General features: G+C 47.9%; 1 protein-coding gene across 6 annotated transcripts in view; it reads right to left on the bottom strand.

Moving 5' to 3' along the window:
- sema5ba (sema domain, seven thrombospondin repeats (type 1 and type 1-like), transmembrane domain (TM) and short cytoplasmic domain, (semaphorin) 5Ba) overlaps positions 1-24615 on the bottom strand; it is a 300621-nt gene that overhangs the window by 115336 nt on the left and 160670 nt on the right. For all 6 annotated transcript variants that reach the window (XM_067987078.1, XM_067987075.1, XM_067987080.1 and 3 more), the window contains 4 exons: positions 24212-24274; positions 23142-23240; positions 11959-12172; positions 9685-9970 (listed from right to left, as the gene is read on the bottom strand). In XM_067987078.1, coding sequence (XP_067843179.1) covers positions 9685-9970; positions 11959-12172; positions 23142-23240; positions 24212-24274 — 662 coding nt within the window. The remainder of the gene's footprint in view (positions 1-9684; positions 9971-11958; positions 12173-23141; positions 23241-24211; positions 24275-24615) is intronic.

The raw sequence follows: 24615 nt of genomic DNA, 5'->3' as shown, positions 1-24615 counted from the left end.
CAATCCCAAACTAATCCCACTGCCCCGCTCTCTCCTCATAGCCCTGCATCAATCCCAAACTAATCCCACTGCCCCGCTCTCTCCCCATAGCTCTGCATCAATCCCAAACTAATCCCACTGCCCCACACTCTCTCCATAACCCTGCATCAACCCCAAACTAATCACACAGCCTTGTATCTTCCTCTGCCTCAAAGGTTTATCTAATTGGTACTTCTGCCCGACCCAGGAGAAATATGTGAGGCGAATGAAGATTGAAGTTTCTCCGACGTGTCAGAGGGAAAATGCACCACCCAGTGGTGAAATGAGCCGCACAGAGCAGGAAGATTCCAGGTTTGATTCCTGGACTGAGCCAGCTGAGTTGATCTCCATTGGAGTGGTATTTGGGGTGTTACAAATAGCCTCAGTATTTTGGACTTAGCTTGGGGAGTGGTAGATAGGATATCAGCATTGGGTCCTGTTCTAGATTGTTAACCCGTGACATGGAAGTTGGCAGAGAACCAGATCGGGCTCAGGTCTTATGGTCACTATGGTTGAGTGGCTCAGGGCGGAGCTTTCCAAAGCCCCACTCCATCCAAGGGAACCTCGCACGCTGTGGGTGACTTACCGGAAGATCTCAGGTGCTCTGCCCGAGATCTTCTATCCTTTAGCATTAAGGGACGTAAAATCGCAGGAATGCCCCAACAGCATTCCAAAACGCCATTCACTGCATGGAGGGAGTGCTGCACTGAGGCGCGTCTTTTGGATGAGAGGGCCCCGTCTGCCCCCTCAGGTGGACATGAAATATCCCACTGCACTATTTAGAAGAAGGGGAGTTCTGCCAGATGCCCTGGGCAATATTTATCCCTCAACTAAAATCACTGAAACAGATGATCTGGTCATTAATCTCACTGCTGTTCGTGGGAGCTTGCTGTGCGCAAATTGGCTACCGCGTTTCTTACATCACAACAGTAACCTCAAGTCAAAAGTACTTCATTGGCTGTAAAATGCTTTGGGATGTCCTGAGGTCTTGAAAGGCGCTATATAATGGGCTGATAAGTGGCAAGTAACGTTTGCGCCAGACAAGTGCCAGGCAATAACCATCTCCCCTTGACATTCAACGGCATTACTATCACCGAATCCCCCACAATCACATCCTGGGGGTCACCATTGACCAGAAACTTAACTGGACAAGCCACATAAATACTGTGGCTACAAGAGCAGGTCAGAGGCTGGGTGTTCTGCAGCGAGTGACTCACCTCCTGACTCCCCAAAGCCTTTCCACCATCTACAAGGCACAAGTCAGGAGTGTGATGGAATACTCTCCACTTGCCTGGATGAGTGCAGCTCCAACAACACTCAAGAAGCTCGACACCATCCAGGACAAAGCAGCCCGCTTGAGTGGCACCCCATCTACCACCCTAAACATTCACTCCCTTCACCACCGGCGCACAGTGGCTGCGGTGTGTACCATCCACAGGATGCACTGTAGCAACTCGCCAAGGCTTCTTCCACAGCACCTCCCAAACCCACGACCTCTGCCACCTAGAAGGACAAGGGCAGCAGGTACATGGGAACAACACCACCTGCACGTTCCCCTCCAAGTCACACACCATCCCGACTTGGAAATATATCGCCGTTCCTTCGTCGTCGCTGGGTCAAAATCCTGGAACTCCCTTCTTAACAGCGCTCTGGGAGAACCTTCACCACACGGACTGCAGCGGTTCAAGAAGGTGGCTCACCACCACCTTCTCAAGGGCAATTAGGGATGGGCAATAAATGCCAGCCTCGCCGGCGACGCCCACATCCCATGAACGAATAAAACGAAATATAAATGCAAGCTCTTCCCTTTATTTACTTAAAATAAAATGATTTATTTGTTCTTGGGACGTGGCTGCATTTATTGCCCATTCCTATTAGCATTAAGAAGGGCTTTTTTGTGAAGTGTTTGGTTTACAACTGAGTGCCTTGCTGAGTGAATTCAGGTGGCAATAAGAGTCAACCACATCTTGTGGGACTGGAGTCACACGTAGGCCTGGCCAGGTAGGACATGAGTGAACCAGTTGGGTTTTTATGACAATCCAAGAGCTTCCATGGTCATTTTTATCCCTGTGCCAGCCCACGTATGCCGAGGTGGAATTTGAACTCATTGGGGGGGGGATTTTAACCCCTCAGGACAGGGGGGAGAGAGGTTAAATCCTTAAAATTGTGAAACCCGACCCCAAACCTTCACGAACGCTCCTACTTCCAGTTTAACCGGGATGGGTTGGGGGTTGGGCGTGTAACCCGCTCTCAAGAGGCGGGTCAGTAATTTAAATATGTTAATGAGGCCTCTTGCCTCAGATTTTAGCAGCCATTTGTATTTAACGGCTGCAGGCCGGGTTTCCCAGGGCTAAGGGGAGGCTAGAATTGCTGGTTCCAGTAAGTAAGTGCTTCTCCAGCACTGCTCGTGGGCCAGGAGGAGCAGGAGTGCTTCCCCCCCGGCCCCCCCCCCAAGCTAACCTGCCGCGATTGGTCTACCTTCCCATGATCCAACCCCCCCACCCCCGACCCCAGCAATCTCCTCCCCGCGATTGGATTCCCCCCCCCCCCCCCCAACAAGGATCTCCAGGCCGACGCCCCCCCCCCCCCCCCCCACCGCGATCCAATGCCGTCTCCGCGATCTCTCCCTCCCTCCGGTCCCCGGCTGCAGCCTTCCACCGCAGGCCTTTGTGCCCGACAGCCAGCCAGCCTCTCAATCTGGCCGGCTGCTGGGCGGGAAACAGGGGGGGGGGGGGGGGGGAAAAAATAAATTCGAATGAGGTCCCGCCGTTAAATTCAACAGGGCCTCCGGCGTATTTCCAGGTTCCCCCGGCCGTAGTTTGTTTATCCCACAGCTGTTTTTGACCTGAAAAGAATTTGAAGGGTTACACATGAAGAATGGACGCTTGGGTGAAGTACAGGGCGAAACAGAACCACGTAGAAATCCGTAGAAGTTACAACACGGAAACAGGCCTTGGGCCCAATCAGTCCGTGTCGGCGTTTAACCTCCATGCAAGTTAATAGCCCCAAACAAGTTTTTCCACCCTGTTCCCATCTCCCTTCACCCCATTTCCTTCATCCATCTATCCAATCTAATCTTGAATGTTGACATAGTTTCTGCCTCAACCGCTAACCACTGCAAGTGAATTCCGCAGCCTCTCAACATCTCTGCGTAAAGAAGTTTCCCTTGTCCTCTGCTCAAAAATCCCTTGCGCTTAATCTCGTATCTTTGGCCCCTTGTTCTAAGTCCCTCAATTACTGCAAACAATCTGCTTCTATCTACCCTGTCCCATCCTTTCATAATTTTAAATGCTTCTAGCGTATCGCCCCGTGATCTGCATTGTCCGAACAAAAAAAAATAGACCCAGAGGAGGTATCTGAGGAACTGAACTCCAGTATGGGGCATCACCTTCATGACGAGCAGGGAAGAAATTTTGTACTTTTTTTTTTAAGAAAGAAGAAGCAGAAATGGGCAACAGAAGTTGAAGTTTCAAAGAAAGACGGACAAGGTTATCGCATGTATTTGGCTAGCAGAGAACACTCAAAGCTTTATCCTTTGGTTCCCAAGCCCCATATCTGAATCGAGGCCAGGGAAAAGAAATGAGAGCCATTTGGGGGTCAAAAATGCTTTACTTTTTGGCAGCCTCCATCCCAGCGGAACCGAGTTCCAGCAGAGAGAAAGAGAACTCTGAGCAGAGCTGCTAATTCCAGACACTTTCCGACACGTGCCAATATCCAACTCTGAATCCCTTAACTGGGTGAAAAAGCCCCATTCCCCAGTATCCCCCATCATCCCCTCCCCCACCCCCCCGCTGTTTAAAGACCTTTCCAATCAGTGCCAATTTTTTTTTTGTTATAGAAGTATAGTAGTGTTTAACCAGCACTGGGGGAAAAAACTTCCCGAGTAAGGCTCCAGCAATCTGCACAGATTCATAGATTGTGGTGTTCCTATGAAGTTCAACCATGTTGAGGGGAAGGAGGAAACAAAAAAGGAAAGAACTCACATTTATATGGCGCCTTTCACGTCCTCAGGACGTCACAAAGCACTTTACAGCCAATGAAGTATTTTTTGAAGTGTAGTCACTGTTGTATTGTAGGGAAACGCGGCAGCCAATTTACGCATAGCAAGATCCCAAAAACAGCAATGTAATGATGACCAGATAATCTGTTGTTTTTAGTGATTTTGGTTCAAGGATAAATATTGGCCAGGACAATGGGGAGAACTCCCCCGCTCTTCTTTGAATAGTGCCATGGGATCTTTTACATCCACCTGAGAGGGCAGACGGAGAAAATAAAGGCAGGGGAGGACTGGAGGGGAGAGACTGGACAGCAGGTCATCTGTGACCATTCTGATGTACTTTCGAGTGACCAGTTACAGAGCATCAATAGCTTAGGCCTCACATCAAGCCACCTGAAGCAAGGGCAAGCAAAGAACAAGCAAACTATAACCACTTCTCTGCTCAAATGCATAAAGGTGTCCTGAATTCCTGCTTATGAGGGATAGAAATCTGTTTATTCCCCCCCTATCAACCACGTCAGCTGTTAGATGTTACATAGGAACAGGAGTAGGCCATTCAGCCCCTTGTGCCTGCTCCGCCATTTGATAAGATCATGGCTGATCTGTGATCTAGCTCCATATACCTGCCTTTGGCCCAAATCCCTTAATACCTTTGGTTGCCAAAAAACTATCTATCTCACATTTAAATTTAGCAATTGAGCTAGTATCAATTGCCGTTTGCGGAAGAGAGTTCCAAACTTCTACCACCCTTTGTGTGCAGAAATGTTTTCTAATCATCACCCTTGAAAGGTCTGGCTCTAATTTCTAGACTGTGCCCCCTACTCCTAGAATCCCCAACCAGCGGAAATAGTTTCTCTCTATCCACCCTATCTGTTCCCCTTAATATCTTATAAACTTCGATCTTCGATCAGATCACCCCATAACCTTCGAAACTCCAGAGAATACAACCCCAATTTGTGTAATCTCTCCTCGTAACTTAACCCTTGAAGTCCAATGTCAACTGTGGCTTGGTGGGTAGCACTCTCACCTCTGAGGCAGAAGGTTGTGGGTTCTAAGTCCCACTCCAAAGTCTTGAGCAAAGAATTTAGGCTGACTCTTCAGTGCATTACTGAGGGAGGCTACACTGTCAGAGGTGCCGTCTTTCAGAATGAGACATTAAACTGAGACCCCGTCTGCCCTCTCAAAAGATCCCATAGCACTATTCTGAAGAAGATCTGGGGAGTTCTCCCTGGTGTCCTGATCAATGTTTATCCCTCAATCAATGTCACTAAAACAGATTATCTGGTCATTCTCTCATTGCTGTTTGTGGGACCTTGCTGCGTGCAAATTGGCTGCCGGGCTTCCTACATTACAACAGTGACCAGACTTCAAAAATACTTGGCTGTGAAGTGCTTTGGAATGAGCTGAGGGCATGAAAGAAGCTATAGAAATGCAAAATGACTGCTAAAATAGAAGAGGGAAGCAAGGAACTTGTATAGCACCTTATCATGACTCTCAGAAACATCCCAAAACTCTTCACTTCCGACTGCAAAACTCATGTACAACAGTTACTGTTGCTATGTAGGCAAACATGGCAGTCATTTTGCACACAGCAAGATGAATGGCCAGTTAATTTATTGATGGCGGCATTGTCTAAGGACACTGAGTGAGAAACCCTACTCTTTTTCAAATGGTGCTGTCCACCTGAACCACTGGACAGACAGGAATTTAGTTTGAGGTCTCATCCAAAGGACGGCATCTCTGACAATGCAACACTCCCTCAGTACTGCACTGAATTGTCAGCCTAGATTAAGTTCTCATGTCCTGGAGTGGGTTTTGAAGCCATATCCTTCTAACTCAGTAGGCAAGAATGCTTTCAATTGAGCCAAACTGGCACAGGGAAAGAAAGGAGTTGGGTGGGGGGGGCGGTGGCAGTATTGATTAAGGAGGAATATTGCAGTACTGGAGAGAGAGGATGTCCTGGAGGGGTCAACGACAGAATCTACTTGGTTAGAGTTAAGAAATAAAAGAGGTCCCATTACATTACTGGATGTATTCTATAGGCCACCCAACTAGTGGGAAGGATATAGAGGAGTAAATTTGCAGTGAAATTACAGAGAGATGCAAAAGCTATAGAGTAGTGATAACTGGGGACTTCAACTATCCTAATATAGACTGGGATAACAATAATAATATAAGGGGCACAGAGGGGGAAGAATTTTTGAAATATGTTCAGGATAACTTTCTTGACCAGTATGTTTCTGGCCCAACGAGGAAGGAGGCTTTGCTGGACTTAGTTCCAGGGAATGAGGCGGGCCAAGTACAGCGAATGTCAGTGGGGGAGCATTTAGGGAGCAGTGATCATAGTATTATAACTCCAAAGTAAAAATACTCAATTGGAGGAGGGCCTATTTCAATGGGATGAGAACAGATCTGGCCGGGTAAATTGGAATCAAAGATTGGCAGGCAAAACTGTAATTGAACAATAGGCAGCCTTTAAAGAAGAGATGGTTTGGGTATAGTCTAGGCACATTCCCATGAGGCAGAAAAGTAGGGCAACTAAAGCCAGAGCTCCCTGGTTGACAAAAGAGATAGTGAGTAAGATGAAACGGAAAAAAGGGACGTATGATAGATGTCAGGTTGATAATACAAGTGAGAACGAGGCAGAATATAGAAAGTTCAGAGGGGAAGTTAAAAAGGAAATAAGAAGGGCAAAGAGAGAGTATGAGAATAGACTTGCGACTAACATAAAAAGGAATCCAAAAGTCTTCTACAGACATGTAAACTGTAAATGGTAGTAAGAGGAGGGGTGGGGCCAATTAGGGACCATAAAGGAGATCTACTCATGGAGGCAGAGGGAGTGGCTAAGGTACTAAATGAGTACTTTGCATCTGCCTTTACCAAACGAAGAAGATGCTGCCAGAGTCTCAGTAAAGGAGGATATAGTTGAGATATAGGATGAGCGAAAAATTGATAAAGAGGAGGTACTAGAAAGATTAGCTGTACTTAAAGTAGATAAGTCACCCGGTCCGGATGGGTGCATCCTAGGTTGCTGAGGGAAGTAAGGGTGGAAATTGCGGAGGTACTGGCCATAATCTTCAAAACATACGTAGATACAGGGGTGGTGCCAGAGGACTGGAGAATTGCAAATGTTACACCCTTGTTCAAAAAAGGGTGTAAGGATAAACCCAGCAACTACAGGCCAGTCAGTTTAACCACAGTGATGGGGAAACTTTTAGAAATGATAATCCAGGACAGAATTAACAGTCACTTGGACGAGTGTGGATTGATTAGGGAAAGCCAGCATGGATTTGTTAAAGGCAAATCATGTTCAACTAACCTGATAGAGTTTTTTGATGAGGTAGCAGAGAGGGTAGTTGATGTGGTGTATATGGACTTTCAAAAGGCATTTGATAATGTTCCACATGTTAGGTTTATCATCAAGATTGCAGCCCATGGAATAAAGGGGGCAGTAGCAATATGGATACAGAATTGGCTAAGTGACAGGAAACAGAGAGTAGTGGTGAACGGTTGCTTTTTGGACTGGAGGGAGGTGTACAGTGGTGTTCCTCAGGGGTCAGTGCTGGGACCACTGCTTTTCTTGATATATATATTAACGACTTGGACTTGGGTGTACAGGGCACAATTTCAAAATTTGCAGATGACACAAAACTTGGAAGGGTAGTAAACAGTGAGGAGGATAGTGATAGACTGCAAGAGGAAATAGACAGGCTGGTGGCATGGGCGGACACGTGGCAGATGAAATTTAACGCAGAAAAATGCGAAGTGATACATTTCGGTAGGAAGAACGAGGAGAGGCAACATAAACTAGAGGGCACAATTCTAAAAGGAGCACAGGAACAGAGAGATCTGGGGGTATAAGTGCACAAATCGTTGAAGGTGGCAGGGCAGGTGAGTGGGACTAGCTGGATTGCTCTTGCATAGAGCCGGCACGGACTCGATGGGCCGAATGGCCTCCTTCCGTGCTGCAACCGATTCTATGATACTTGTAAAAAAGTCTCTCTATCGTTTCTCATTAGGGTATAAATGCATTTCTCAACATCTAAATTCACGTTCCTTGAATTGGTATCACAAGTTCCTCAAAACCAAAGGGTTGTTGTTCTCATATCTTCACACTCTTTCCTTGGAGAACAGTGTGAAGTGATTCGCAGGCTGATTAACAGCCGCGACATCAGTGCTCCTGTCAACCCAGAATTCAGAGCCAGAGCTCCACTCGCCGAGAGGGTCTGGAGCGGGGTTTGAACCTCTGAACCTTCTTGACCCAGCGGTGGGCAGGTTACCACTAAGCCATAGGCTTGCTCCCCAAACCCAATGCTTGAGGCGTGGTAGGAAAGAATGATTATCATTCATATCCCCTTTTCCAGAAGAAAAGAGCTCTCAGCAGGAGCTAAAACATTTAAAATTTGGATCCTCAGCAGAAACATCCAATGTAGCTTCAAATCTCCATTCTCGCTCAAGGCCGTAACAATAAGGAACTTGCCTATTGGTCAGACTTTTGACTCCAGTAGGTACTGTATTCCTATGTGTGTGTATAAAAATATATGTAAAAAAATCATATGTCTGTCAACTTTTCCCTTATAAATTCCTATCCACATTTATAATGGGAACTGCCTATGTAAACTTATCGCACTCTGATTACGCCTTCCTTTGTTACAGTACCACCACTGGCAGGAGGATTTAATTACAGCATGGTGAGTTTCTATTATGAATATAGACATAAGAACTTATAATGCAAATATAAATACACACGCACAAATCTTTGAAGGTGGCAGGACAAGTCGATAAGGCTTTTAAAAAAGCATATGGGATCCTTGGCTTTATTGATAGATTCCAGTCCATCACCGGCATCTCCACATCATGACATTTACTGATAGAGGCATAGAGTACAAAAGCAAGGAAGTTATGCTTAACTGGTTAGGCCTCAGCTGGAGTACTGTGTCCAATTCTGGGCACCGCACTTTAGGAAGGATGTCAAGGCCTTGGAGAGAGTGCAGAGGAGATTTACTAGAATGGTACCGGAGATGAGGGACTTCAGTTACATGAAGAGACTGGAGAAGCTGGGATTGTTCTCCTTAGAGCAGAGAAGGTTAAGGGGAGATTTAATAGAGGTCTTCAAAATTATAAGGGGTTTTGATAGAGTAAATAAGAAGAAACTGTTTCCAGTGGCAAAAGAGTCAGTAACCAGAGGACACAGATTTACTGACATTGGCAAAAAAAAAACAGGGGGGAGATGAGGAGAAATTTTTTTTACTCAGCGAGTTGTTATGATCTGGAATGCACTGCCTAAAAGGGCGGTGGAAGCAGATTCAATAGTAACTCTCAAAAGGGAATTGGATAAATACCTAAAGGGAAAAAATGTGCAGGGCTATGGGGAAAGAGCAGGGGAAGTGGGACTAATTGGACAGCTCTTACAAAGAGCCAGCACAGGCACGATGGGGGGAATGGCCTCCTTCTGTGCTGTATGATTGTATGATTCAATGAAATAATATCGAAAGAACGTGAAGAGACTTTAAAATGGGGGTGGAATTATGTCTTCACGCCCTGGTCCATTTAGCGCCCCCCCCCACAACCCCGGCTTCACCTGAATACAACACTTGGTCTTGATTCCCCACGTCCAATGCCATGGGAGATCGATGGGCACGTGCTGTGTAGATCAAACGTGCACTTACACATTGGTAGTGAAGATCCCATAGATGAGGTCCTGCTCGGGCAGATAGAAGGTGCTCTGCAGCTCGTTGTAGTAAAAGGGAATCTCTCCCGAGCGCGAGCAGTTGAGCCTGGCCTTCATGAAGGTCGTCCACGTGTCCTCCAGCAAAAAGCGGCCCCCGATGTCGCTCTTGCACACCCGCCCCACGCGGGAGTAGACGGTCTTGCCGCATTCGTGCTCCACGGCGTTCTCGCGGAAGAAGAAGTAGATGAACAGGCCGATGTCGTAAGCCGAGATGAAGTTTGGTTCTGCAAAAACGAAGGCGAGGCACCGGACAAAACAAATGGAACAGAAGTGAGAGGCAGCGAACCGTGGCCCTAATCTGGTGCCCACCCACCCCGTTTGTATCTCTCCAAACATTATAACTCCAATACCTCGATACAGGGCGTGTCTGTGGGCTCGTTAGGTGTGTGATCACGGGGCCTGGGATGGACGCGGGTTCGAATATCGGGCTCAAAATCGGGTGCAGATTCAGGCAATGGATTACCCGGGAGACCTCGACCGTCTTCAGGTTTGGGCACCATTAAAGTACAGTGGGTGAGGTGCCCGGTGCACGGTGAGCACTACCGGGCAGCTCGCCAGATCAAATGGGTGGGGCAGGGGGGGGAGGGTTGGAAAATCCAGTGCTTGAGTAAGAAGGACCAGCCGGAAGTCGGCCGTAAAATGGGATGGTTGGCGGGGGGGGGGGACAACGGCCGAGGGTGGCTCCTACCCAGGGGCCAGCAGCCAGCCACGGTACTTTGGAGGGGGCCAAGGAGGAGCATTCCTGTTCACTCCGAGCCCACAAAATTTTACACCCCCTCCCAAAATAAAATGTTTTTGGAGCAGTCCCTTTAAGGGCTGTTGGTTTGCCCATTTACCGCCTGGTACAAATGAGATCCCCCACCATCAACACCCTGGTGGTCACCATTGACCAGAAACTTAACTGGACCAGCCACATAAATACTGTGGTTACAAGAGCAGGTCAGAGGCTGGGTATTCTGCGGCAAGTAACTCACCTCCTGACTCCCCAAAGCCTTTCCACCGTCTACAAGGCACAAGTCAGGAGTGTGATGGAATACTCTCCACTTGCCTGGATGAGTGCAGCTCCAACAACACTCAAGAAGCTCGACACCAACCAGGACAAAGCAGCCCGCTTGATTGGCACCCCATCCACCACCCTAAACATTCACTCCCTTCACCACCGGCGCACCGTGGCTGCAGTGTGTACCATCCACAGGATGCACTGCAGCAACTCGCCAAGGCTTCTTTGACAGCACCTCCCAAACCCGCGACGTCTACCACCTAGAAGGACAAGGGCAGCAGGTACATGGGAACAACATCACCTGCACGTTCCCCTCCAAGTCACACACCATCCCGACTTGGAAATATATCACCGTTCCTTCATTGTCGCTGGGTCAAAATCCTGGAACTCCCTTCCTAACAGCACTGTGGGAGAACCTTCACCACACGGACTGCAGCGGTTCAAGAAGGCGGCTCATCACCGCCTTTTCAAGGGCAATTAGGGATGGCAATAAATGCCGGCCTCGCCAGCGACGCCCAAATCCCATGAACGAATAAAAAAAATTATGAAACAACAAAAACAACTTGCGTTTATATAGCGCCATCAACGTCCGAGAGCGCTTCACAGGAGCGATTATCAGACAAAATTTGACACCGAGCGAGGAGATATTAGGACAGGTGACCAAAAGATTGGTCAGAGAGGTAGGTTTTAAGGAGCGTCTTAAAGGGGGAGAGAGAGGCGGAGAGGTTTAGGGAGGGAATTCCAGACCGTAGAGCCGAGGCAGCCGAAGGCACGGCCTCCAATGGTGGAACCATGAAAATCAGGGATGCGCAAGAGGTCAGAACTGGAGGAACGCAGAGATCTCGGAGGGTTGGCGAGCTGGAGGACGTTACAGAGATAGTGACGGGCGAGGCCATGGAGGAATTTGAAAACGAGGATGAGGGGGATCGGGGGCCAATGAGGTCAGCGAGCACAGGGGTGATGGGAGAACGGGACTTGGTGCGAGTGGGCACTGAAACTGGTCCGTATGACACTGGACAGTGCATTTGTCCACCGCACGTCGATGAGACCGCCTTTTCTTAATAAAAAATGTAGTTAGGATTCGGATACGATAGAGATAAGTTTAATTATCGTCCCCTCCTCCACACACACACACACACACACCCACACCCACGCGCGCGCACACACACACACACACACACACATAAAGAAACACGAGAATTTGCTAGTTACCATTGAGCCATTTGGAGTTGTACTGAGCCGTTCGGAGAGGAGGGCCGTTTCCCAAACTACGATAGATCGCAGGGTCACGACCAGAGAAGTCTATTACAGTGGCTGCGTACAGATCTCCACGTGAGGTAATCACGGCAGTGGAATTGTGTCGGGGATCATAGGGACATCTTGCCACACCGTTAATCTTGTCAAGCACTCGGCTCAGGTTCCCAAGCTGCAGGAAGCAAACGCACACAACACTCAGTAATTGCAGCAGACGTCTCTTATATTACTTTTCCCCACTGCCTTACCCTCATTGGTTCTCGGGTGTAAGGAACTGTGACTTCGGTTGCCATCTTTCTTTTGATTTCATATCTTATAAAAAGAGACGACCGGTGCAGAATTCTGCTTGTGCTCGCACTATTCTCTCCCCACCACCCCCCTCCCAACTCCCGCTCGAGCAGAGGTTTATAGGTTCGTGGTATTTTAAGTTGCTTGACCCAAGGCTTGATTTCTCCAGCTCTCCTTCCTCACCTCCCTGCCTCCAGCCTCGGCAACACCCTGGCCCGCATTCTCACTCAGACTCCCATCGTTCCTTTCTCCGGGCTCTTTTCCTGGCGCCTTCAGTACTTCAAGTGCAGTACCGAGGGAGTGCTGCACCGTCGGAAGTGCCGTCTTTCCGGGGAGATGTTAAACCGAGGCCCCGTCTGCCCTTTCAGGTGGACATAAAAGATCCCACATCACTATTTTCGAAGAAGAGCTGGGGAGTTCGCCCCAGGGGAGTCCTGATCAATATTTATCCCTCAACCAACATCACCAAAAACAGATGATCTGGTCACTATCATATTGCTGTCTGTGGGACCTTGCTGGGCGAAAATTGGCTGTCATGTTTCCTACATTACAACAGTGACTACAGTTCGAAAAGTACTTCATTGGTTGCAAAGCGCTTTGGGACGTCCTGAGGTCGTGAAAGACACCATATAAATAAGTACTTTCTTCAATTTCCTCCATGGCCTTGTCCACCTTATCTCAGTGATTATCAGTCCTACGTCCTGGTCTCATCCACGGCTCCACAGACTCTGGCTCACACTTTGCTCTTTGCGGCATCTAACACCATCCTCACCCTCACACTCCCCCATTCATTGGACCCCTGTTATTTGTGAACGCTAAACCCCCTTCACCGTGCCACCTATCTCTCCCTGCTTCCAAAAGCACTCCTGAAAACCCTTCTCTTCGACCGTGCTCTCACCCCTCCCAACACTTTCTGTTCCCCTACTCCCTCCTGTTATGTGTCCATTTTTGTTCCCCACCCCTGTGAAGTCCTCTGAAATATTTTTTCCTGTATCTGAGGAATTGCTACAGAAATGCAAGTTGTGATTTAAATCAGACCTGAATTCCCCAGCCCATTCTGACAAAGGGCCTGTGCTCAGAATGTTAACCGTACTGCTTCTCCTTTCAGATACTGACTGACCCATGATGTATTTCTAGCCTTTGTCTTGAAATCACTCCATGACCTCGCCCCTCCCTATCTCTGTAACCTCCTACAGCCTTACAACCCTCTGAGATCTCTGCGTTCCTCCTGTCCTAGCCTCTTGTTTTTTTTTTATTCGTTCATGGGATGTGGGCCTCGCTGGCGAGGCCAGCATTTATTGCCCATCCCTATTTGCCCTTGAGAAGGTGGTGGTGGTGAGCTGCCTTCTTGAACAACTGAGTGGCTTGCTAGGCCATTTCAGAGGGCAATTAAGAATCAACCACATTGCTGTGGGTCTGGAGTCACATATAGGCCAGACCGGGTAAGGACGGCAGGTTTCCTTCCCTAAAGGGCATTAGTGAACCTGATGAGTTTTTATGACAATCCGGTAGTTCCATGGACACCATTATTGATACTAGTTTTTTTTAATTCTAGATTTTATTTAATTAATTGAATTTAAATTCCCCAGCTGCCGTGGCAGGATTTGAACTCATAACTCCGGATTACTAGTCCAGGCCTCTGGATTACTAGTCCAGTAACATAACCACTATGCAACCGTTCCCAATTTGTGCATCCCCAATTTTCTTTGCCCCACCATTGGCGGCCTATCCTTCAGCTGCCTGGGCCCTAATTGCTGGATGTCTCTCCCTAAGTCCTAATATCTCCTTATGTGGGTCGGTGTCAAATTTTTGTTTGTTAATGCTCCTGTAAAGTGCCTTCACTGAGTCACTACCCTTGCTTTTAAGTCCCTTACAGGTTCTTTTTTTTAGGAAAATCAACTCAGATCTCCTGATAGTTCAAACCTATGATTTTCCTCGTGTGGATAAATCAGTGTTACACAGAAGTAGCTGATCTCACCACCCGTCCCCATCTCACCCCCCTCCCCCGTGCCCACTGTTTTGACAACTTCACCCTCCCCTCACACACTCCCCCAAGTGAATCCGACTCATATATAATTGAGGCTGCAATGCAGTACTGAGGGAGTGCTGCACTGTCAGAGATGTCGTCCTTCAGCTAAGATGTTGAACCAAGTTCCTGTCTGCCTGTTCCAGTGGTTCAAGTGAACGTTAAAGATCCCACGGCACTATTTGAAGAAGAGCAAAGGGGGTTCTTCTGGTCAATGTTCTTCCCTTATCCTCCTATCACCAAAATCAGATCAACGGGTCATTCATCCCAATGGGTGTATGGCTGCCTGTGGGACATTGCTAGTACAGAATGCCCAGTTGATGAATTTACAACCAATGAAGTACTTTTTGAAGTGTAGTCACTGTTGTAATGTAGGAAACGCGGCAGCCAATTTGCACACAGCAAGGTCCCGCAAACAGCAATGATAATGATAAAGTGCTTTGAGATATTCCAACACAAAAAGGTGCCATATGAATGGAAATATTTCCCACAAAAACAGCATTATGATAATGACCAGATCGTCTGTTTTTTAGTGATGTTGGTTGAGGGGATAAATTTTGGCCGAAACACTAGGGAGAATTCACCTGTTTTTTGGAACAGTGGCGTGGGATCTTTTACATCCACCTGAGAGGGCAGAGTTGGTTTAACATCTCATCTGAAAATCGGCTCATCCGACAGTGCTGCACTCCCTCAGTACTGCACTGGAGCGTCAGCCGAGATTTTGTGCTCAAGTCTCTAGAGTGGGACCTGAACCCACAACCAACCTTCTGACACAGAGGCTAGCGTACGACCCACTTAGCCACGGCCAAACAGAGCACTTAAATATAAAATCCTGATCCTGGCATAAAATGCTCCTTCTTTCTAAAGCTTGGCACATAAAATATAGTCAATCGACTGCCAAATGTTACCTGGAGACAGCAACACAGTGCATTAGTCTAATCACGTCAGCCGCAGAACATGGGATTTTGTGCAGTGTATCCAGATTTGCTTCGAATTGAATCACTGAGCGAGTGATTAAATGGACTGTGCTGTGATTTGAAAATTGGCCATTTCTACCTGCAGTTTCGAGAGATCTGGTTCAACTTGCAATTCAATAAACTCCCTGTGCATTCATCCGGATTTAAAAGGTATAGCCAGTTAATTCTGTCTGCAAACTGCAGGATAAACTAGAAGATTAAAGGAAAAATTGACACCACCTAGCTCAGTTCATTATTTATCTGTTCTTGGGATGTGGGAAGGCCGCATTCATTGCCCATCCCCACTTGCCCTGAGGTTGTGGGCCTTCTCCTTGAACCACTGCTGTCCTTATGATGATGGTGCTCTTATAATGAGGATCATAGAATCATAGAAGTTTACAAAATGGAAACAGGCCCTTCGGCCCAACATGTCCATGTCGCCCAGTTTATACCACTAAGCTAGTCCCAGTTGCCTGCACTTGGCCCATATCCCTCTATACCCATCTTACCCATGTAACTGTCCAAATGCTTTTTAAAAGACAAAATTGTACCCGCCTCTACTACTGCCTCTGGCAGCTCGTTCCAGACACTCACCACCCTTTGAGTGAAAAAATTGCCCCTCTGGACCCCTTTGTATCTCTCCCCTCTCACCTTAAATCTATGCCCCCTCGTTATAGACTCCCCTACCTTTGGGAAAAGATTTTGACTATCTACCTTATCTATGCCCCTCATTATTTTATAGACTTCTATAAGATCACCCCTAAACCTCCTACTCTCCAGGGAAAAAAGTCTCAGTCTATCCAACCTCTCCCTATAAGTCAAACTATCAAGTCCCGGTAGCATCCTAGTAAATCTTTTCTGCACTCTTTCTAGTTTAATAATATCCTTTCTATAATAGGGTGACCAGAACTGTACACAATATTCCAAGTGTGGCCTTACTAATGTCTTGTACAACTTCAACAAGACATCCCAACTCCTGTATTCAATGTTCTGACCAATGAAACCAAGCATGCTGAATGCCTTCTTCACCACCCTATCCACCTGTGACTCCACTTTCAAGGAGCTATGAACCTGTACTTCTAGATCTCTTTGTTCTATAACTCTCCCCAACGCCCTACCATTAATGGAGTAGGTCCTGGCCCAATTCGATCCACCAAAATGCATCACCTCACATTTATCTAAATTAAACTCCATCTGCCATTCATCGGCCCACTGGCCCAATTTATCAAGATCCCGTTGCAATCCTAGATAACCTTCTTCACTGTCCACAATGCCACCAATCTTGGTGTCATCTGCAAACTTACTAACCATGCCTCCTAAATTCTCATCCAAATCATTAATATAAATAACAAATAACAGCGGATAGGTAGGGAATTCCAGGATATTGATCCAATAATGTTGAAGGAACAACGATAAAGACCCAAGTCAGGATGGCATGTGACTGGGAGGGGAAGTTGGGGGTGAACGTGTTCCCAGGCCATTGCTGTTCTTGTCCTTCTCGGTGGTAGAGGTCACAGGGACCAGGAGGTTCTGGTCAAGTAATCTTGCTGAGTTGTTGCAGTGCATCCTGTAGGTACTACACACTTGGCCAAAGTGCACCAAGTGGTGGAAGGAGTCCAGTGGCAGGAGTGCCGATCAATCGAACTGCTCATGGATGACCCAGATGCTCAATGTAGCTTCATAAAAAGGTAGCGAAGCTACATTGAGCAGCTGGGTGGGATCTGTATGACTGCCTGTCCGAGCGGATCATTCGGCCAAGAGTGAGACGAGTGTGTCAGAGCTAACACCATTAGCACAGGTCTTAATCAATACAGAATCAATACAATCAATTACCGCCCCATCAGCCTACTCTCAATCATCAGCAAAGTGACGGAAGGTGTCCTCGACAGTGCTATCAAGCAGCACTTATTCACCAATAACCTGCTCACCGATGCTCAGTTTGGGTTCCGCCAGGACCACTCGGCTCCAGACCTCATTACAGCCTTGGTCCAAACATGGACAAAAGAGCTGAATTCCAGAGGTGAGGTGAGAGTGACTGCACTTGACATCAAGGCAGCATTTGACCGAGTGTGGCGCTAAGGAGCCCAAGTAAAATTGAAGTCAATGGGAATCAGGGGGAAAACTCTCCAGTGGCTGGAGTCATACCTAGCACAAAGGAAGATGATAGTGGTTGTTGGAGGCCAATCATCTCAGCCCCAGGGCATTGCTGCAGGAGTTCCTCAGGGCAGTGTCCTAGGCCCAACCATCTTCAGCTGCTTCATCAATGACCTTCCCTCCATCATAAGGTCAGAAATAGGGATGTTCGCTGATGATTGCACAGTGTTCAGTTCCATTCGCAATCCTTCAGATAATGAAGCAGTCCGTGCCCGCATGCAGCAAGACCTGGACAACATCCAGGCTTGGGCTGATAAGTGGCAAGTAACATTTGCACCAGACAAGTGCCAGGCAATGACCATCTCCAACAAGAGTGAGTCTAACCACCTCCCCTTGACAATCAACGGCATTACCATCGCCAAATCCCCCACAATCAACATCCTAGGGGTCACCGTTGACCAGAAACTTAACTGGACCAACCACATAAATACTGTGGCTACAAGAGCAGGTCAGAGGCTGGGTATTCTGCGGCAAGTGACTCACCTCCTGACTCCCCAAAGCCTTTCCACCATCTACAAGGCACAAGCCAGGAGTGTGATGGAATACTCTCCACTTGCCTGGATGAGTGCAGCTCCAACAATGCTCAAGAAGCTCGGCACCATCCAGGACAAAGCAGCCCAGTTGATTGGCACCCCATCCACCACCCTGAACATCCACTCCCTGCACCACCGGCGCACAGTGGCTGCAGTGTGTACCATCCACAGGATGCACTGCAGCAACTTGCCAAGGCTTCTTCGACAGCACCTCCCAAACCTGCGACCTCTACCACCTAGAAGGACAAGAGCAGCAGGCACATGGGAACAACACCACCTGCACGTTCCCCTCCAAGTCACACACCATCCCGACTTGGAAATATATCGCCGTTACTTCATCGTCGCTGGGTCAAAATCCTGGAACTCCCTTCCTAACAGCACTGTGGGAGAACCTTCACGGACTGCAGCGGTTCAAGAAGGCGGCTCACCACCACCTTCTCAAGGGCAATTCGGGATGGGCAATAAATGCCGGCCTCGCCAGCGACGCCCACATCCCATGAACGAATAAACAAAAAAGAAACAGCTCCAATACCAACACCATCATTAACAGCAGCCCTGACTTGCCTGGTCGGTCTGTAAGGTACGGCCATAGCCTAAAAATTCGCTCGGGACCAGGTTTTTCCAAAGTTCCCTTCGATGCCGCAGGACATCTGTTGGTGGTGAATGTGAACGGCTAACTCTGGAGGCCAGTTTTCTCTGGCCAGACCTTTTCCATCAGGGGCGGTGTGAAACCAGAATGTGAAAGTCAAGGTTGAGGTTTTTAAACACACCTGGGCCTATGAACAGCAAGTCACCTGGTTCAGTGGTGTTCTGTTCGGTCGAAGTGAACCAGATGAGGTTCGACCCAATGGAATTCTGTACAAGAGCGAACGGGAAGTAGTTTGGTACATTGGGATTCTACGCAACGGGACTGTCTCTCTCTCTCTTGGTTGCCATTGGTGACGTGGAATCAAACTGCAATGTAAAGGGGGCAGATTGTACAGCACAGGGAGCCCCAGAACATTGCAGACAAGTAAAAGTGGGCATTAAGCTCAGGACTGCCTCCAGGGTGGGGGGATCAGCAATGCTTAGTTGAATCTGCTTGCTGCTATTCCAATGCTCTCCTGGCCGGCCTCCCATCTTCCACCCTCCGTAAACATGAGCTCATCCAAAACCCTGCTGCCCGTCTCCTAAATTGCACCAAGTCTCATTCACCAATCACCTCTGTGCTTGCTGACCTACATGGGCTTCCGGTCCAACAATGCCTCAGATTTAAAATTCACATCCTGGTGTTCAAATCCCTCCATGGCCTCCATGTAACCTCCTCCAGTGGCTGCAGTGTGTACCATCCATAGGATGCACTGCAGCAACTTGCTGCAGACCTACAACTCTTTGAGAGGTGACCTGGTAGAGGTGTTTTTTTTTACTCGTTCATGGGATGTGGGCGTCGCTGGCGAGGCCGGCATTTATTGCCCATCCCTAGTTGCCCTCGAGAAGGTGGTGGTGAGCCGCCTTCTTGAACCGCTGCAGTCCGTGTGGTGAAGGTTCGCCCACATTGCTGTTAGGAAGGGAGTGCCAGGATTTTGACCCAGCGACGATGAAGGAACGGCGATATATTTCCAAGTCGGGATGGTTTGTGACTTGGAGGGGAACATGCAGGTGGTGTTGTTCCCATGTACCTGCTGCTCTTGTCCTTCTAGGAGGTAGAGGTCGCGGGTTTGGGAGGTGCTGTCGAAGAAGCCTTGGCGAGTTGCTGCAGTGCATCCTATGGATGGTACACACTGCAGCCACTGTGTGCCGGTGGTGAAGGGAGTGAATGTTTAGGTTGGTGGATGGGGTGCTAATCAAGTGGGTTGCTTTTTCCTGGATGGTGTTGAGCTTCTTGAGTGTTGTTGGAGCTGCACTCATCTAGGCAAGTGGAGAGTATTCCATCACACTCCTGACTTGTGCCTTGTAGATGGTGGAAAGGCTTTGGGGAGTCAGGAGGTGAGTCACTCGCTGCAGAATACCCAGCCTCTGACCTGGTCTTGAAGCCACAGTATTTATGTGGCTTGTCCAGTTAAGTTTCTGGTCAATGGTGACCCCCAGGTTGTTGATTGTGGGGGATTCGGCGATGTTTAAGATAATGAAAGGGTTTGATAGGGTAGATATAGAGAAGATGTTTCCACTTGTGGGTGAGTCCAAAACTAGAAGTCATCCATATAAGAAAGTCAGTAATAAATCCAATAGGGAATTCAGGGGAATCTTCTTTACCCAGAGAGTGGTTAGAATGTGGAATAGCTGAGGCAAATAGCATAGATGCATTTAAGGGGAAGCTACATAAACAATTGAGGGAGAACATGAGGGAGAAAGGGATAGAAGGAATATGCTGATAGTGTTAGATAAAGTAGGGAGGGAGGAGGCTCTTATGGAGCATAGACGCCGGCATAGACCAGTTGGGCCGAATAGCCTGTAGACTCGATGTAACTCTGTGTTCCTCCAATTCTGGCCTCTTGTACATCCCCGGTTTCCTTTGCTCCACCATTGGTGGCCGTGCCTTCAGCTGCCTAGGCCCTAAGCTCTGGAATTCCCTCTTTAAATCTCTCCACCTCGATAACTCTCTCTCCTCCTTCTTAAAACCCACCTCTTTGACCAAGCTTTTGGTCACCTGTCCTAATATCTCCTTATGTAGCTCGGTGTCAAATTTTGTCTGATTACGCTCCTGTGAAGCCCCTTGGGACGTTTTACTATGTTAAAGGCGCTATATAAATGCAAGTTGGTGTTGTGGTTGATGCTGCTATTGGCCAGCTGAGCTTCCAGCATTAGGCCTGCTCCTGTTACAAAGAGAAGAGTCTGAGTCAACTTCCTCACCTCCAGGTATTTTTGTGTTTTAATATAATAGAACATTCCAGAAACATGAGACCCGATACTGTTCTCATTACCAGTTATAATGGACAATGGAACACCACCAAAATGAGACTGAGTCAATGACCTGTGGACACCGTTTAAGTGAGCAGGTGCAGTGTAGTACCTGAGCTGAGTACTGAGCACAAGTTCTAACGCAAACCATCCCAACCAGTTCTAGATAGTACATTCCCTTTATAAGGCTGCTTTTGGAGTCTTACAGAAAGGGTAGAATCATAGAACCTTACAGAAGGAGGCCAATCTGCCCGTCGTGCCTGTGCTGGCTCTTTGAAAGAACTATCCAATTAGTCCCACTCCCCCCTGCTCTTTCCCCGTTGCCCTGCAAATTTTTCCTTTTCAGGTATATATCCAATTTCCCTTTTAAAAGTTACTATTGAATCTGCTCCCCTTCAGGCAGCGCATTCCAGATCGTAACAACTCGCTGCACAAAAAATAATTCTCATCATTTCCCCGCCCTCCCACCACCTTCCCTCTCTGGTTCTGTCGCCAATTATCTTAAATCTGTGTTACCAACCCTCCTGACAGTGGGAACAGAAACACGGAGGCAAGTTGTGAAAAGCCTATCTTATATGGGATCTCTGAGTTTTTTTGAAGGGGTAACCAAGAAGATAGATGAGGGCTGTGCAGTAGACATAGTCTACATGGACTTTAGCAAAGCCTTTGACAAGGTACCGCATGGTAGGTTGTTACATAAGGTTAAATCTCACGGGATCCAAGGTGAGGTAGCCAATTGGATACAAAATTGGATTGACGACAGAAGACAGAGGGTGGTTGTAGAGGGTTGTTTTTCAAACTGGAGGCCTGTGTCCAGCGGTGTGCCTCAGGGATCGGTGCTGGGTCCGCTGTTACTTGTTATTTATATTAATGATTTGGATGAGAATTTAGGAGGCATGGTTAGTAAGTTTGCAGATGACACCAAGATTGGTGGCATTGTGGACAGTGAAGAAGGTTATCTAGGATTGCAACGGGATCTTGATAAATTGGGCCAGTGGGCCGATGAATGGCAGATGGAGTTTAATTTAGATAAATGTGAGGTGATGCATTTTGGTAGATCGAATCGGGCCAGGACCTACTCCGTTAATGGTAGGGCGTTGGGGAGAGTTATAGAACAAAGAGATCTAGGAGTACAGGTTCATAGCTCCTTGAAAGTGGAGTCACAGGTGGATAGGGTGGTGAAGAAGGCATTCAGCATGCTTGGTTTCATTGGTCAGAACATTGAATACAGGAGTTGGGATGTCTTGTTGAAGTTGTACAAGACATTAGTAAGGCCACACTTGGAATACTGTGTACAGTTCTGGTCACCCTATTATAGAAAGGATATTATTAAACTAGAAAGAGTGCAGAAAAGATTTACTAGGATGCTACCGGGACTTGATGGTTTGACTTATAGGGAGAGTTTGGATAGACTGAGACTTTTTTCCCTGGAGAGTAGGAGGTTAAGGGGTGATCTTATAGAAGTCTATAAAATAATGAGGGGCATAGATAAGGTAGATAGTCAAAATCTTTTCCCAAAGGTAGAGGAGTCTATAACGAGGGGGCATAGATTTAAGGTGAGAGGGGAGAGATACAAAAGTGTCCAGAGGGGCAATTTTTTCACTCAAAGGGTGGTGAGTGTCTGGAATGAGCTGCCAGAGGCAGTAGTAGAGGCGGGTACAATTTTGTCTTTTAAAAAGCATTTGGACAGTTACATGGGTAAGATGGGTATAGAGGGATATGGGCCAAGTGCAGGCAATTGGGACTAGCTTAGTGGTATAAACTGGGCGACATGGACATGTTGGGCCGAAGGGCCTGTTTCCATGTTGTAAACTTCTATGATTCTATTAACGAGGGAGACACAAGAAACATTTTGCGGCTTAGTGTCGACAGGCCAAGCCATACAGAGCATGAAAGCCCCTGGTTTGGTTGATAGTCGGTGCTGATCTTGGATGATTCGGCAGTAGACAGGTTAAAATTGGCTCCAGCGCCCCTGGGTTGGGGATCAAGAGGGTAAAATTAAAAATTGGCCTGGGTTCCTACGCTTCATTCTTGACCGGCACATTTCCAGCAGGGGGTGCATCTGAGAACGGGAACAGGTTTGGCCGTCGAAAAAGGCCCATCGAGGCCCAGTGAGGGGGGGGAGGGTGGGTCACAACTCCAGGGAGAGGAGGGACGAGGAGAAAACTGGCAGACAACGGAAGGTAACAAAATACCTGCGTTGAACGTCAGAGGTGGTCACGAACCTGAAGAGCTTCAACTGCGTCAAAGGCGCATTTTTATTAGAACTTAATGAAGGAACAAGTCTGCAGGGTGATATAGTTGTACCTGTCGGTTCGTGCAGGTCGGAGAAAATGCATTGGTCCCACAAGCAAAAATTTTCTTTCCATTGATGAGCAGCACGCGAATATAATTCTGACACTCCACCTGGAAAAGGGGCATAGAGAGAACAGGTTAAAGAAAGAACTTGCATTTCTATAGCGTCTTTCACAACCTCAGGACGTCCCAAAGCGCTTTACAGCCAATGAAGTACTTTTTGAAGTGTAGTCACTGTTGTAATGTAGGAAACATGGCAGCCAATTGGCAGACAGCAAGGTCCCACAAACAGCAATGAGACAATGACCAAATAATCTGGTGATCCAGCGATGTCAGTTGTGGGATAATTAGAGGCCAGGACAATGCCCCTGCTCTTCTTTGAAATAGCGCCTTACATCCACCCAAGAGGGCAGACGAGGCCTTAGTTTAACATCTCATCTGGAAGACAGCACCTGCAACAGTGCAGCACTCCCTCAGTACTGCACTGGGAGTGTCGGCCTAGATTTTGTGCTCAAGTCTCGACGGTGGGAACTGAACCCACTGACTCGGAGGCGAGAGCCCCAGCCGACACAGGTGGTGATCAACAAGTTACCAGGAAGTGTGCGGCCGAGGCGAGGACACCAGATTAATTTAAGGTACAGTTACATGCTGTCACAGGAAGATGGTAGGGGTGGCATTTTGGAAGGGCGAGATCATATTGGCCGGAGAGCCTTTCTCATACACACCCGACTCGTGTGATCTCTGCTCTGGGCCCTAACTTATCAAACCCATCCTGGGCGAAAAATGGTAAAAATATTCCATTTCCCAAAAACGCTTGCCTCAAATCGTTGGCCACCGCTCGCAAATCAGGTGCCGTCTCTCGAAGACACAACCGCACAAATGGGGTTGTGCGGAAAGAATTTTCGGAACCACCCAAATTCAATTCAAGGAAAAGCGTCAGCTCAAAAAGGCCCAACTTAAGCCAGAGATTTGCCTCCTTGACCCCATGAGAAGACCTGAAAGGATCGACAGCAACAGCCCAGTGGTGCTTTAATGATGAAATTAAACTGTGACTTCATTGTGACAATGGTTTAAGAGGTTACCTCGGTCTTCCCTTTGCTCTGACAGGCCCACCTGGTGTCTTCGTCTGGCCCCCATTCTATCGCCTAGGAAACAAGAATGAACAAGTTACGTGACATGCTTTGAATGACTTCCACTTAAGTCGCCTGGGAGCAGAGTTGTAAGAAATATTGCAACATTGGAGGAGAGAGGGGATGAGGAGAGGGGAGGGAGGAGAGGAGAGGAGAGGAGAGGGGGGAGAATGGGCGAGGGAAGAGGGGAGAGGAAAGGAGAGGAGGGGGAGGAGAGAAGGGGAGGAGAGAGGGGGAGGAGGGGAGGGGAGAGGACAGCGGAGATGAGGAGAAAGGGGAGAGGGGAGAGGGGAGAGGAAGGGGAGAGGGGAGGGAAGAGGGGAGAGGAGAGGGGAGATGAGGGGAGAGGGGAGGGG

Source organism: Heptranchias perlo, chromosome 7 (assembly GCF_035084215.1).
Source record: "Heptranchias perlo isolate sHepPer1 chromosome 7, sHepPer1.hap1, whole genome shotgun sequence".
NCBI lineage: Eukaryota > Metazoa > Chordata > Chondrichthyes > Hexanchiformes > Hexanchidae > Heptranchias > Heptranchias perlo.
The sequence above is the reverse complement of the archived record's forward strand: the minus strand, read 5'-3'. Positions and strand labels throughout refer to the sequence as shown.